Source organism: Phoenix dactylifera, chromosome 5 (genome assembly GCF_051530095.1).
Source record: "Phoenix dactylifera cultivar Ajwa chromosome 5, Ajwa_hap1_PhDact_Kaust_v1.1, whole genome shotgun sequence".
Classification (NCBI taxonomy): domain Eukaryota; kingdom Viridiplantae; phylum Streptophyta; class Magnoliopsida; order Arecales; family Arecaceae; genus Phoenix; species Phoenix dactylifera.
In genome coordinates, this window is record NC_143194.1 from 24,479,844 (window position 1) to 24,495,667 (window position 15,824).

A 15,824-nucleotide genomic window follows, 5' to 3' on the forward strand; every position below is an offset into this window, starting at 1 on the left:
GAGAAATGAATATCATGTAAAATCCAAAAAATAAACTAGAGATAAACATAAAGCAATAATAAAATTAACACTACTTAGATCAAAAAATAGCTAATAAAAGAAAGCACAAAAATTTGGTGCTTTAAAAACATATGGAAATAAGAATTTGAAAAATATTTACAAGAAATGCATGAATCTGAACAATTTGAAAAAATAAAAAGATAATCAAATATGTATATATATATATATATATATATATATATATATATATATATATATATATATATATATATATATATAAAGTAATAAAAGTTGTGACTCGGGGGAGCTGGTGCCATCAAAATTTGACCAGGATACATGCAGGCCGGGAGAGAGATCCATGGCCAGAGAGCCCCAAATCCTGCGAGCCCCAGAGAGGCAGTGCCTTCCCAACCCTAAAATCCGAAGGAGATAAAGAAACTCCAAGAAAACAGAGAGCCCTCCCAAGTTCACCACTCCTCCTCTCTCTCTCTCTCTCTCGATAAAATTTCCCTTCCAATTCCCCTAGAGCAGGATAAAACCACCGTGGGAACCCCTCGCCTCCCCTCTTATTTCCCTCCATCCCCGAGAGGAACGCCAACCGCCGCTCCCCTCTAAACCCAACTGTAGCAAAAGAAAAACGGACATCGAGAGAAGCATAAAAAGAAGAGATTGAGATAGAGATTTATTAGAATTAGAGGAGGAAGAGAAGGCATATAGAAAGAGATAAGAAGAGAAGAATCCGAGAAAGAGTGGAACTCTCCATTCCCTCCGCCGCAAGTCTCTCTTCGCTCTATAATACCATCGCATCCCATCTAAATTCTAATCCCTCCTTCCCTTTTATTGAAGCACGGGTCTTATTGCAAACGTGAAACCCCCCCGCCGGAATCGAAGCGAGGGTTAGGGTTTCTCCAACCACCTTCTCTCTTCGCCTCTACTTCGACTCGACCATTGCTCCCTCCCTAGGGTTTCTCCAAAAGTCGCTGGGTTTTTTCTCGACTCTCGGTCGCTGGTTGCTCTGATCCTAGGGTTTCATTTCGGCTCCAATCTTCCCTGAATGACCCCTTGGATGGGATTAGGGTTCTTATTCTCTCTTCCAGTTCTTCTTCACTCTTCCCATCTTCTTTGGTTCGATTTCTGAACGATTTTTTCTTTTCGTTCGTTCTTTCTATCTTTTGTGGGGATGAGGGTCTTTTGAGGGCGTCCGTAGCTTTTTTTCCTCCCCACGAATTAGGGCTCATTTTTGTGATGACGATACTTTGATTGATTGGATTTCTTGGTGTGAAACGCGGGCGTGTCTGATTCGTTCGGGTGCCAGTTGGAGATGGACACTTGTCTTCTGCTGCATTCTTGAAGCCGTCCGAGGGATTTGGATTTTGGGCGCTGAGAGAAATCTCTTGTTTTTTTTTTTTTTAAGGTGTGTGTGTGTGTGTGTGTGGAAGAATACAACGGCGGGGGTGGCTTCGGTGTCCCAAGTGGATGCCGGGTCCTGGCCTCCATTGGCCCAGCTGGGGCTCGTCCTTCCTCCAAGGCTGAGTAGGGTTTTGAGCGGCTTCTGGTGTTGTACATGCACGATGATTAGAATTTAGTTTGGAGGTTGGATTATGGAAGGTGGAGGGTAGATTGACAGTGTGCAGATATAGCAAATTTTAATGGTCAGATGATGGTCTGTATTCGTTATGGAGCGAGGTGAGCCGACATTTGTTCCCGAGTGGTATAAAAGTTCTACAAGCAGTGCAAGTGGAAGTAGCAGTGCAAACCACCATTCTGGATCTTCATCGCATTTGGGTATTAAATTCTTGTTTCTTGCATTTATTTTACTGGTTAGTCGTTATTTATACTTGCCGTATTGCTTGAATTGCAACTTAATTTAGCTTTTGTTGTTTTAGATGAACACAGAGTTGGACATGCCTCAAGAAACAGATTGTTGTTGAGTGTGAGTGAGCATGATGCTCCTCGATCTTCTGTACTTCTGGATAGAAGCTCATTGTCTTTTCGCAGGAGTGCAAGCAGTAATGGGTCCATGAGCCATGATAAGGATAGCCCTTTGCACTCACGCACTTATGGTAGTTTTGGTAGGTGCCATCGTGATAGGGATCGGGAGAAGGATATCGACCTTCGTGACAGAGATAGGTCCCATTTGGCGGACAACGGGTTCTGTGATTATTCTGATTCATTCATGGGAAGTAGGTCTGGGAAAGACACTCTGAGGCGCTCCCACTCTATGGTATCAGGAAAACAAGTTGAGTCTTTGCCTAGAAGACTGGGGAATGATTTGAAAAATGGTATATTATCTGGGGCGAGTATTATCAGTGGCATCAGTAAAACTTCTTTTGAGAGAGACTTTCCATCTCTTGGGGCTGAAGAAAAGCCAGGGCCTCCAGAAATAGGCAGGGTGTCTTCTCCTGGTCTTAGCTCTGCCATTCAAAACCTTCCCAAAGGGATTGGTGGTAATGGTTGGACCTCAGCTCTGGTAGACATTCCCATGAAAGTTGGAGGCAATGGACCAGTGCCTTCTTCCACTTCACAGACTTCTGCAACTCCGGGATCTAATGCTTCGAGCAGTAGTACAGGGTTAAACATGGCTGAGACACTGGCTCAGGCACCTTCACGAGTTCGTTCTCCACCTCAGGTATCTTATTGAATCTATTGATTTCTGTGTGTAGATAGTTGTCATTTAAATTCATTTTTTCTTTATTTTTCTGGTTGCAGTTATCCGTTGACACCCAGAGGATTGAGGAACGGACTCGTATACAATACAGCAAGCTGATACCTGTGACTCCTTCAACGACTAAAAGCTTGGTAGGTACTGTTAGCTTACTATTAGCATATACATTGCATGGCTTGCTTATATAATTATTAGAAATTTGTATCCTTTTGTTCTGACACATTATGTATTTTTAAATTGGATAAACTTGTGTTACCTGAACACTTGCATGTGGCTCTAAAATTTCATGTCGGATACAATCTGATGCATATCAGACACTTGGATACTTATGAAGTTCTATGGTTGCCACCTTTAAAGATGAGCAGAGGGTTAACTCTTCTAACAATGAGGCGGACCCACCATTTTCATGTTAAAAGTGAGAAGTTCATTAGTTTTAGTGATTGGTCAAGGATGTAGGTATTGAAATAACTTTGCAAGTATTACTTTTTTTTTATTTTTCTTAAGTTAATTATGAAGTTTAATGAAAAATATGTATATTAAAAGACCTTAACAAATGATATCTTCTTAATGTTTATTCTTAATATTTAAACAAACAATATCAAAGGTGTGTACATATATATATATATATATATATGTATATAATTCAATTAAAATTATAATTTATCTTAAGTGTCCTCATGTCTCCTTTTTCCTTCCTGCCAAGTTTGATACTTGGATATGCATCCAAATCCAATTCTTATATCTGTGTCCATGCAACGCGGACTTGAACATGTATGCATAATCTCTAAGAAAATGGGTATTCAACTAGGGGGTACGGCTTTAAATAATGTTCGTCAATATGCTTTTGTTGGTGCTTAGTTGGAATTTGTAATGTTCTTTTATTGCATGATCTGAAGAAAGTTCCCAATAATGTTTTATCCACTGTCTTGAGCACATGTCAGTTTTGTTTTTTTTTTTAAATTTGTTTTCTTGGCTCTATTTGAGGTTGTTAAAATGTTGCATTCTGAAAAGGAACTTTTTGGATAGCATCATGCATCCTATTTTAGCATAATTTTTTGTTTCTATTGTGGCTTTTCGATTTGAATAATAGGATTCATTTATTTTGTTGCTGATGTTTGCTGAAACATAGCTATCATTTTTGCTCCCATCCTTTTGCTTTAATTTCTACTTAGCGTGAAAAAATTATGTAATACTACTTCACAAAACTTGAGAATTTTACTAGCTGGCAAAAGTTTGAGAAACATAGGAGATCCTATTAAACTTTGTGATTTGGAAATGCTTGGTTGGGCATTATCAGTTACTGCAAAGTTAGCAACAGAAATGTGAGATTCTGATCGAACATTGTGATACGGAATGCTTGTATCTTTGTTGAACTCATTCAAACAAGAGTTTATGACTTGTGTAACTTGGGTTTGGAAGGTCGTTTACACTCGATACTCAGTTTTTTCAAAGTTATGAGTCTGTGTCTCTTTTTCTCCTTTTAGAAAAACTTACGACCACTAATGATTTCATACAAGGTTGGCGGTGATATAAATGATGGCAAACATTTGCTGATGATACTGAATCTTTGAAACCTGAAACTGAAAAATACTAAAATGGTTGAATCCTTAGCTTGAAGATTATTATGATTATTTGCTATTCTAGGTAGACCCAGTGGAGGGGAGTAAGGAGGTGTTGGAGGGTGGAGTGAAGGTTTGCTTGAATATTTGAGCAGATGGAGGGGAGATTAGTTTGATGGACATGTGGCTATTCCAATGTGGGGTATGTTCTTTCAGGAGTATAGGGTTGTAGTCCTTTTATAGGACCTTGTTCCTTTTATGGAAGAGTTTTCCTCTATCGAGCTGAGTACTGTTGTTGTCGGACGGCTTTAGGAAAGTTTGAGGTTTTTAGGATTAGGGAGCAAACTTTGGTGAACAAATTCCATTTGAAGGTTTTATTTTTTTTAGAGAAGATTATTGGTCATTGGTAAAGCATGTCATTGTTCTGTTTGGTTATCAATATTAAGTGCAGCAGGGAGCTGAAGGTCGATGAACTTTAGTTTCACTTATAGCTACTGCTCTAACTTGATTATTTACTAATAATTGTTGTACCTCACAAGTCACATTAATTTGTTGACTGATAGTATCTCGGCCCTCAACTACCAAAGTGCTATAAATATTAGGCATCTTGTCTGGGAAAAAACGACATCCAGTATTGGCAATCGTTCAAGAACTACGATCTTTAGCTTTAGAACTGAATCATTTTCATGTATCTGAGAAGAACTTCTAGATTAATAGAAAGGAAGCTTGATTTGAATGAATCAGAATTTCTATTCTATGATTGACTGGTATAAACATCAACAACTTCGAATTGGACCAGTTTCTTCTCAACAAATAAGGGCTTGGGCCAACGAAATCCTACCTAATGATCCATAAAAAGGAAGGAGCAGATGCATGAAGGATCTCATATTCTTTTATGCAAATGGATTTTAATGTTCGCCTATATAGGCTAGAAGATGTGACTCAAGTAGTTTGCTGGATTGGTAGATGGAGTATGCGACCGAACATGGTGATATTCTTGATGGAGTATGCGATCTACATTCAACAAATACATATATATGTGCCTAACATGGTGATATTCTTGATGTGCCTTTGGCATGTTAGTGCGATGGGCATGTGGATCGTATGTAAGTGAGTATTAGAAGATTGTTGATGTTCTCCTTGATAATTTCAATTGAGTTACAGTTATCCTTTATGATCTTGGACCATGTCTGGTATGTAGTTGTTGAAGTAGTTGAGATGGCATGAATATGCTCAACTAAGACTTGAAGAAGACTTGGTTATAAGAATGCTGGACCATATGTGAAGGGCACTAATAGAGGATGATGGAACTATTTGGTGAGTTAACAGTGGAAGGTAATGCTAGGTATTCTGAGAACTATTAGAGTGTTTTTCTCGATTCCAACCATGGAGAATGTGTAATAAATGAGTGTAAGGATGGAGCAACCATCAAAAAGATTTGGGACAAGTTCACTCTTGGATCATCACGTGGAATAGTATGTGACATGGAGGCATTTTATTCTACTCCATTGGCTTGAATAAGTTTGATGCTTGTCATTTAGGAACTTGGAAGATAATTTTCTATTTAGGCCTCTCAGTGATATTTTTGCTGCTTATAAGCACTTCCTGTTAGTGCTAGATTACAAGGGTATCATTTGAACTATGGTTTACAATGTGAGATTGTATGCTTCATTCTGTCGTTGAGGCAACTTGGTTTCTTAACTTTTTTCATCGGGTTGGAAGTTCAGCGGTTTAGTAGCTTTGATTATTGGATATAGTAGATGAAGGAGGACGTTGGTAGTGGTAGCTCCAATGAACAGGAACTTAATTGGTAGTCTTGTAGGATAATGTTTTCATGAGAAGTTTGGAGAAGAGCTTAGAGAATTATATGACTTTTAGATACCTGTTAATCACAATTGGGAGGTAATTAGGGCTAGGATTTGCATGATGTAATCTTAAGTGAGAAAGTTCTGTGGAATTTGAATGTGTAATATAAAAGAATATTTAAAGGTAATATAAAAGATGTATGTAAGCCAATTATCATTCTTTAAGAATTTAAGATTTAAGATTTGGATGATGCTGTTGCTTGGAGTTGTATTATTATCTTGGATTTGGATATTGCAGTTGGAGGAGTTCAGTTGACATGATGTTCTGGTATGTTAGTTTGGTTTGTTATGCAGCTAGAGATTGACACATGCTATGCACGTGAGTGGAGATGTATGGCGTTCCAAGCGGAGCCTCATGAATGCTCTTTGGGTTTTTGTGTATAATAGTAATAAATTTGCTGATCTTGAGTGGTATTCTTTTTTTTTTTGTGAGTGTGTGTGATGACTTGTTGGGTTTATTATATGGATTGATGTGCTACAGATTTAATGGAGTATATTGGTGGTCAAGTGCATAGGGTACATTAGTTGACTAACTTATTGAGGTTTGTGATATGGGCATCATGTGAATGTGTTCATATGGAATGATACATTCAATGGATTTCATTAACATATACTCATCTGTTCTATTGTGGTGCCGTTTACAAGTGCCCCAATGATTTGGACGGTACTATTATGTACAGTGTGATTAAGAAATCATTTACATGAAGTGGATGGGTAGCTTTATTTTCATGGATATTAATGCTTTGCCTAGGCTAATATCAAATAGACTTATAATTCTTGGTCAGTATGGTGATTTTGTTGGCTCTTGTACATATTATATTTGACAACATGTTTTCACCTCTTAAATGTGATTTTCTTATTTGTATACAACTTTGTTTCACTGTCCAAACTAATTGAATAAACACTAAGATTAGGCTCTAACTAAAGACTATCTTGTTGAAAACCTAATCGAGATTGACTCAGCATAAATCCCTGTAAAAATATAATAATTTCTGATTTTACATTTTCATCTCTAGACGTGAATATCAAATATCTGGAATGGGCAACTTAAAGTTTGTGGATTGGTAGGGTCTTATTCTCTTATTTGTCATTTTGTTACCAAGCGTGATTTGCTTTCCATGATCATTAAACTTAGCATCTCATGGTTTGTTGTGTTCATGATCACAGTTCAGGTGTCTCTGACATATTCAAGTATCAACTTGCTATCTGCGAAGCAAGTTGAAGGGTTATCTGCTGTATTTCATGTTGCATCTATAATTGGAGTATCATTTGCTTCATTAGTTTAGCGAACATGTGTGTCTGAGATCATGTCCTCCATTGGATCAAAGTTTTGCATGTTTGCTATATTTAGTGTGCACCATTTATGGCTCCATTTTAGTGAAGCTTCACTCTTAGATGAGTGGCATACATATTCTTTTTAACCATACAAATAGTAGGATTCAAGGACAAAACAGGTGTGATCCTATATATGGGATTGTTATTATTTGGAAATTGGAATCAAGAAAGATCAGTTATCGATGAGATTATACAAAGCAGGTTTGCATCTGTTAACTGTAACTTTAGGGAATACGAAGTTACTGATGAATTTGGGAGGGTATTGGGCTTGACAGAAACAGGCTGGAGGGAGTTGTTCTGAATGAAAGACATCAGCAAATCATAGTTTTCATGTCCAATATGTGGATCGGACCCACAATTTGCTATCTGTATCTGAAATAAACTTCGTATCTAAACTTTATAGAAAATAGGCGCTAGTTGTGATCTTGGGTGGCCCTTTTGTGCTTAGGGCCTTGGATCACCTAGGGCCATTGTAACTTTCACCATTCTAGCATTTTAAAAGGAACTATTGCATTGTTATTAGAAGCTTCCATATTTTCTGTATGGTTGCTGCATATTCGACTTAAGATTTCAATTGTTTTCTTAAAAATATTTGTGCACAACATTTCTAAGGTACCTTATATCCTCATTGTTTCTGTAGTTGCCTCACATTTATCTTCTGCATTTGAAATGCAAGCATTTCCTTTGGCTGTTGCTCTAAGGTGGGAGTGTAGCTGTAGGATCATTTGCAGACTTTTTTTCTGGTTAAACACTTAATGATTTTTAAATATGATGAGTATTATCTTGATTATGTATGTGATTCTATTGTTTGCATAATGATTATTATCTTTCAGATACTGATATTTGTTACCGTTGAACTATTAAAGTTCCAGTCTTTTCGAACATTGAAAGCTTCATTTGATGGTTTAACACCTTTTTTTATATTTTCCATGCAATTGTCGAAGATGTATCTTAGCTTAGAAATGAAATTTTGTGGGGCTCGTGAATAGGTTGTGATTTAGAAATTTGTTTTTATGAAGTTTCACATGTATGTGCGATGCATTTAATATATCCAATAAAGCTCGATTTATTTGAAATTCTAGTTACCTATTCAAATAATAAAGTGATATTTGCATATAGTTATGGTTGTCTAGGATTGAAGCCCAAATAGCAGTGGAGCATATTGTTATTGAACTTGATGAAATATGGGTTTATCTGTGTTGGAAGATAGCCACTAATTTGATTCATGAAGAGGATTTTGGTCTTTAATATTAGAAAATGTTACTTCAGATAGAGTCATGAGTTGAGAGAAGGATGAGAGGAACCAATGTTGTTAACTCATCAAGATTAAAATCAACAAATGCTTGAGATGCTGAGGAAGTTCTCATGCAGCTATAAATAGCTAGAATTTCATTAATTGTTGTATATGTAAGAGGTCTTCACTGTTGTGTGAAAAGTGAAGGGGATACTAGGATGCCTGTGATATTATAAAGTGCAGATCAGAATTCATGAGGAGTCTTAGTTGAAGACCATTAGTATGCATGAAGAGTCAACATATTACTCTATAGCAAGCTAGGTATGGCGTGGAATTTAAAGATTAAGAGAAAGCTAGGGGAAGGTTCTCTAAATAAGATTTTCAATAGACCAGTCATAAAATTCAGCCTTATGGCCATCTTTATTGATGGTAAACAATAAGCAATCATGGTTCTGCCATCCATAGTAACATTGCTTGCAGAAATTATCATGGTTTTCGTTCCAACTTCTTTTATGTTTCTTGAAGCTGCTAGGCTAAATGGTTTTTGATTTTGTGGTAAAAGCTTATTTTAGGTTATTTTAGGGTTTTGGGGAGTTTTAACTATAAATAGCCTGTTGATTGTACTTGAAAGTAGAATTGGGGCTTTGAGGTTTATGCTTAGTGAAACTTTAAGCTTTTTGGTAGGTTATGTTTTAGCTAAGGAGACCTGCATGTTTTCTTTCCTTTGGTTCTTGTACATATTCTCTTCTCTTCTTCTATTTGTTTTGTAAATCCTTTTTTCTTTTGGCATCAAACCGGAGCCATGGTTGCTTTCTGTATGCTTGGAGACATATATTTCAAGGAGAGTTTTGAGTGGAAACAGAGATCGTAAACTTCATATGCATGTTTTTTTCTCCAAAAAGTGCTTTTGCTTATGTTTCCTTTTGCATTTTGGATTTTTATCGATTGGAAATGCATTTCTATGGTACCTTTTTGCTCCCACTTTCTTACTTTAATTTTTGCTTTCGAAGAGGCTGTGTGGGAACTTGTAATTTTGGGTACCTTTTTAAAATGTGGTAGTCGAACTATAATGTGGATGATTTTTTTAATCCATGTATGGACGGAAGTTGTTGGTGTGCTTGTATGGGTATTTCCTATTTGATTGTGTTCTTGGCTTATGCATAATGGTGTAAGCAAGATGATTGACCATAATAGCACCTTATGAGAACTAGTTGTGCAATATGTTTGTTTGTGTTGGTGGTAGTTGGCCACAAGGGAGGAGTATTTTATTGGCATTGGTAGGAACTCCAATCTAACCTTGGTTGAAATCAAGGTTCACAAAGTTGTCATCGAGAACCATGCTGGTACGTTACCAGTTCGGGATGGTACAGTACGCATCTCATACGAGATAGCCTTCCGACCTTTTTTCTCACTCCAGCAATGGCACTGTCCGAAATTGGGTAGTATGGGTTGGTACCAAGCGGTGCAAGGCGGTTCTGCTAGGTTCGGATTGGTACGAACCGATTCGGCTCATATACCGAATTGAACCTTGGTACCGTACCAATGCCTTATCAGTACGGTATGGTATGATTGGTACAGGTATAGGGCCCATTTTATTTTTGTATTTTCATAGTTATTATCAACTTCTGGGATAGTATAGGGGAGGAGCTGTTGTGATTTTGCGACTTTTTGTGGGCTGCTTAGGAGTTCAAGGCTTTTGATTTCCCTTTGATTCATTATCTTTGTGGTCTAAGTTCTTTATATTTTGTATTGCATGTGTTTGTAAGCTGGTGACATTATTCTTTCAATTTTGTTGTTTGGATGCAAGCTTGTTGTGCCCAAATTCTGACATGGCCTCTGCTGGCATTTGTTGCACATGATGATGTTGTCTCAATTGACTCTATCCCTTTTTATGCATCTTTGTACATTCTCTATTGATTTACATCCGTGACTATGTTACTTTTGGTAAAGCTTTAAGCTTTGTTTTGTAAATTAGGTAAACTTTCATCAACAGAAAAACCTGTTAGAATACTTTCTGCAGTCTCCATTTTTGGAATTTTAGCTGGTTCAGGTCTTTCATCACTTTGAGTCCTTTGTTCTTAAAAGCTAATTATAGTTGGTGGCTTGGTTACCTGAATTGAATTAGGTTATGGGTTTGATAAAGTGAAGCTATCAACAAGATTGTTTAACAACATACTTAGGAAATGGGTGTGACAACCTAGGTTTAAGCCTGCATCTACCTAAGGTTGGGGGTGTATCTTGATACCTCTCAGTGCCACTTGAATTTTTTATATTAACATTATTAATTCTTTTTCCATATTTAGAATTTAGATTCAAGCATCCATTTTAGCTTTATGTTGCATTACTCAGTGCACCTTGACAAGGTACTTCTTTCAAATTTGAAAGCACCAAATTGATTCATGCAAACCAAGGTATCATGGCTTGAATTTGAACATGGATTTATCTTCCTTTTTATTTTCTTTTGTTTCATGAGTGTAGTTTGAGTAGCATTAGTTTTTATTAAATTAGTTATTTGATTCTTCCCCTTTTTTGCAGTCAAGTCATTGTGCACTTTATTTGTAGTGGGATGAATTTTCAAGGAGAATGACTAGATTGAAGAAAACTTAATTGTAGCCCCCCTTCTGCTTGCACCTGTTGGAGTCTATGCTATAGGCTTTCCTTGGCTTGAGGATTTGCAGCTATAGTTATGGATCTGATGAGCTCTGTATTTTCCTTCTCATTTCTTGAAGTCTGGTTAAACTATCATGTCGATCCTAATTTTGATTTTATCCACAAGGATGGCAAGATTCAAACTGGTATTAGAACAAATCGTCTTGCTGAGCATGGGGCCGTGCTGTGTCTTTAGCATGTGGACGAGTAATAGTTGTGTTGAAAGTGTCTATATTATGAAGCAAGGATGTTTAATCTTATAAAAGCTGAAGATGTGATTTGCTTGTGTGGTGAAGAGGTTCTGATCTTAAGGATGGGTAGTTTGCTTTAGGTTGTATCGGATGACTTGGGTATGATGGATGTAATGATAGACGGCTCAATATTAGAAAATTCTACTGACTAGCAATTGAAAATGCCTTTGAGTCCCTTTATAATATTATGCTAAGCAATCAAATTCTCTTTTGGTCCATTGACTGGAACTAGTGATGGTTGAGACAATAAGGGAAGAAGAACAGGAAGGATATGAATTTACTATTTAAATATTCTACCTTAAAAAATGTATGACTTTTAAATTATAACCATTCCCACTAGGCTTTGCTCATATCATGGAGCTCTTTTAAAAAAATTAATCCGTAATTCCAAGTAATCCTTTTTGTTTGTTAAAATCCAGATTAGGTCTAATGCTTTTTAAATTGTAAATATCCAATTTCATACTAGATGCATGCCCTAAGTTATGTGATTTTTAATCAGCCTAAATGGGAAAGAATTGCTTAGCATATAATACGATATCCTTCTGGTATACCAGATTCATATCAACATGAAACAAGTTGAAATTGCTTTGTATCAAAAACCCACATATGTGATGTTATCGGAGAGTTTCTTTAGGCTTTATATTCCTAAGCCTACTCAGCTTTGAAAATTGATTGATTTTTTTTTTTTTTTAAAATTCATCTAAGTGTTTGATGGGATCTTGACAGCAAACATGCTGTGATGTAAGAGTGGCAATTTATGACCCGACCCGCGAACGATCTACTTTAAGTAGGTTTGGGTTTGACATAAACGGGTTTGGGTTGTAAATAGGTCAACCCATCTAAATCTCTTTATTAAATGGGTTGGGTTCAGGTTTAAATTTTTGACTTGTTTAACCCATTTAATTATTGTGTTGGGTTATACCTGATCCATTTAACCTGTTTAAAATTTGTTTAACCTGTTTGGAACCTGTTTAATCTGTTTCTAATCTATTTAACTCAACCTGCTAAACCTATTTAGATTCATTTAACTTGTTAAAAACCCGTCTAACCCATTTAACCTATTTAATAAATGGGTTATATGGGTCGGGTCGGATTATCTGTTTAATAAATAGGTTGGATTTAGATTTGAAATTTTGAACCGTTTAATAAACATGATGGGTTTGGGTTGATGAATTTTTGACCCAACCTGTATCCAACCCAGCCCGTATTTGACTTGACTTGGCCCGATCACCACCCCTACTGTAATGTTTCGTTCTGTGACTTGGGCATGTTCTACCTCTATTGTTTTCATTTTATGGAAGTTGCACACTTGTTGAGCAATGATTTTCTGGTCTTTATGATCATTTTAGAGTCTAAGAATTCCATTGGAGCTGTTTCGGATAATGTTTATTGTTTTATTATTTCAAGCTTTGAACAATGGAGTAGCCTCACTCTTACTTGGATTCATATTCATGTATGGGAGTTTTATAAAGGGACAGCCCTCTTGTTTAGCCAGTGGATTATTCATCTGATATGAAGGTTGTCGTGATTGGCATCTAGGTTAAAGATTGGGCCAAATGTGGAAGCATCATTTCTTTTCGTTCTTCTAGGCATTGTATCATTCCTCACATTAATTTTCAAAATATGATAAGCCATCTGATCTCACTGCAGATCCATCTAATGAGAATTTTAATTATTTTCTATGCTGTTCTTGACGTGTTCTTTTTGTAGAATCTCGTGCCATGGTTGGTGTGGGAAATGCACATAGAGCTCCAGAATCTATTATCAGACAATCTTTGCAAAAGTCTCAGATTTGATACCCACTGAGGATACGTGGAAGCTCTGTATATAATGCGTGAAAATGCTTTATTTTGGTAATGGGAAGTGATATCCAGAGCAAAAGAAGAGGGGGGGATGGTGGGGAGGCAATGTTTATTGCAATGCAAAAAATAACTACCAAATAATAAAACAGAATCAAAGACAGTATGATACCTGAGCTCGAATCATGATTTTGGATATACAACTTGCTGAAAGATGCACAAATCCAAATGAGTTTTAGGTATTAATTTGGAGTAAACCAATTTTGTTAATTTCTAAACTGAAATGTAATGCAAAATTACCCTAGAGACATGACCACACTACATTTATTGTAATTTGTCAAAAACTATTCGAAAGGAATCCCTTGAAATGTGCTTCTAGTGTACCATATTTGCGTCATTGATATCACACAAGTCAAATTTTGCTTGGATCAGGTTGCCAATCAAGTCCACAACTTCAAGCTTTAGCTGTTCCATTTTTCTGGGCTTTATTCGATGAAATTGTCCAGAGTCTCAGCCAACATGCCTTCCATCGGAAACACCATTACTTTTTATAGCTTCTTTCATGAACATAATATTAGTTTGATTCAAAATTGAAATCTGATTTTCAGATGCTATGGAACTCTTGTTTAGCATTCTAAACTTTTTGATGGTGCTATTTCTTTTAGGCTCTCAGCTCTTCAGAGAAGTCAAAAACCAAAGGAGTGAGAAGCGGAGATCTCAGTGGTGCTTCCAAAGTTGGGCAGCAGTCATCTCAATTTGTCAATCTCACCCTCCGTGCACCTGCTAGAACAGATACCCAAAAGGTATCTCAGGTTGGGAATTTCCAAGTCCTCAACCGTGAGAGAAATGGCATCTCTCCTACTGCCAAAGATGCCCCAAGTCTAATGAATCCCAGCAGAGTTGCAACCCCACTCAGCGGTGTTCAGACAACTTCAATTCCTGCACCCAAGAGCCCTGTTAAACCGAAGCTAAAAGCAGACAGCAAGGCCGGTTCTCCATCTTCTACTCACAGTTCCTTTGGGGAAAAAAGGCCTACTTCTCAGGCTCAGAATCGTAATGATTTCTTCAATTTCATTCGGAAGAAAACACCTGCGAACCATTCAGCTGATCTTCCTGAGCCAAGCTGTGTTGCATCATCCTGTTCGGCAAAGTTGGGTGAGCAGATCACAGGCACTTCCACTTCTGTTAATAAAGAACGGGGCAGTTCTGCATCTTGTTTTGATTCGGAGCGCCCGGTGGAGAATGGGGATGGTGTGACTGAATGTGGTGGCGATGCTTGTGAATTGCCTAGCAGGGCTCATCCTGACAATGACGAGAGAAGTTCATCTTCAGTCCCTGTTGTCCCAGATTCTGGTCCTGGCAATGTAGGAGAGAGTTCTTCAGGCCCTGTTCTTGCCCCAGTATTTGCACCTGACAATGTTGATGATTGTCCATCTTCAGACCCTCTTGTTGTACCAAGCGAGGAAGAATTAGACTTACTGCGACGACTTGGATGGGATGAAAATGCGGAGGGAGATGCTCTAACACCTGAGGAGATTAATGATTTTGTCCGTCAGGTAACTGATCCTATCTGAAAAGGGTTGCGTTTTTCTAATGGTGTTTAGCAGGGTTTTTTTTAATTGATTAGTAACCAACTAATTGTATATTTTTTTCATTTTTGTTTACCTTTTACAGCATGAGGCTCGGATAACATCTTTAAGGACAGGCCAGCGTGAGATTCGGCCATTGAGGATGGTGCTTCCTGATACTGGTCAGAGTGGTGTAGCTGGCAATCGTCTCGATTGAACTCATTTGAGAGGCGGAAGTGCGATTTTGCTGAACAACCACCGCTTCCATATCTGAGAGGGCTCTTGTTTTTGCAGTCAAGAGGTTTTTTGATTGACATCAGGAGGATTTGGAGTGCCGGGAAGAGTGTTCATGGAAATCTGCAAGGTTGAAAGAAAAGGAAGCTGTTTTTTCCCCTCTTGCTTCGAAAAAGAGATGTGACATGCGAAATAAGATGCATTGCTACAATCCTCAAACTCATCGTGCTGTCCTGCCATACTCTTGAGTGCTTTCTCATTGAAGCCTTCTCCCTTTCGATTTTGTTGGATCAATTGGGGGTTTAACAGGAAGGTAGATAGGGTTACCAGGGTACAAAAAAATTGCACAGTCCGGAAAGTTCAGAGCTTTTTTTGACCTTTTTGTCTTTTGTTTTATTTTCTATACTTTTTGCTAATATTCAAAGGAAGATTGTGGTGCTTAGTCATTGCAAGGAAAAACGATCATTTTTATTGACCTGGATCCGCTTTTACATGAAGGAATGCGGCAGAGGTGTTTATTGTATCTGGATGCACCGAAACGAAGCTCGTTAGTACGAAACGGTCGATTATCTCTCTTTGTTGTGTTGGTAGGGAAACAAAGGGCCCAGGCTTCAGGCCCTTTTGCTAGAGCTTCTACCGTGGACTATACCTGTCTTTATGTGGCT

The 15,824-nt window shown here is 37.6% G+C and overlaps 1 protein-coding gene across 2 annotated transcripts; it reads left to right on the forward strand.

Moving 5' to 3' along the window:
• The first annotated feature begins 293 nt into the window (after positions 1-293).
• On the forward strand, positions 294-15,618 carry LOC103715244 (uncharacterized). 2 transcript variants are annotated; one of them, XM_008802813.5, is made up of 5 exons: positions 294-1,785; positions 1,887-2,629; positions 2,710-2,799; positions 14,023-14,913; positions 15,032-15,618. In XM_008802813.5, exons 1-5 carry the CDS (start codon positions 1,677-1,679, stop codon positions 15,140-15,142), a joined length of 1,944 nt encoding a protein of 647 aa, XP_008801035.4. In that variant the 5' UTR covers positions 294-1,676; the 3' UTR covers positions 15,143-15,618. The 2 variants fall into 2 exon arrangements, with proteins under 2 accessions (XP_008801035.4, XP_026663551.4); XM_026807750.4 differs by having other exon boundaries at positions 446-1,785; positions 1,887-2,611.
• Positions 15,619-15,824: the final 206 nt, after the last annotated feature.

Excerpts from the sequence above, each read along its gene's own strand:
- LOC103715244 (XM_008802813.5), top strand. The coding sequence starts at position 1,677 with ATGGAGCGAGGTGAGCCGACATTTGTTCCCGAGTGGTATAAAAGTTCT. Across the intron at positions 2,630-2,709 it reads GAGTTCGTTCTCCACCTCAG|TTATCCGTTGACACCCAGAG; the intron begins GTATCTTATTGA and ends TTCTGGTTGCAG. Across the intron at positions 14,914-15,031 it reads TTAATGATTTTGTCCGTCAG|CATGAGGCTCGGATAACATC; the intron begins GTAACTGATCCT and ends TACCTTTTACAG.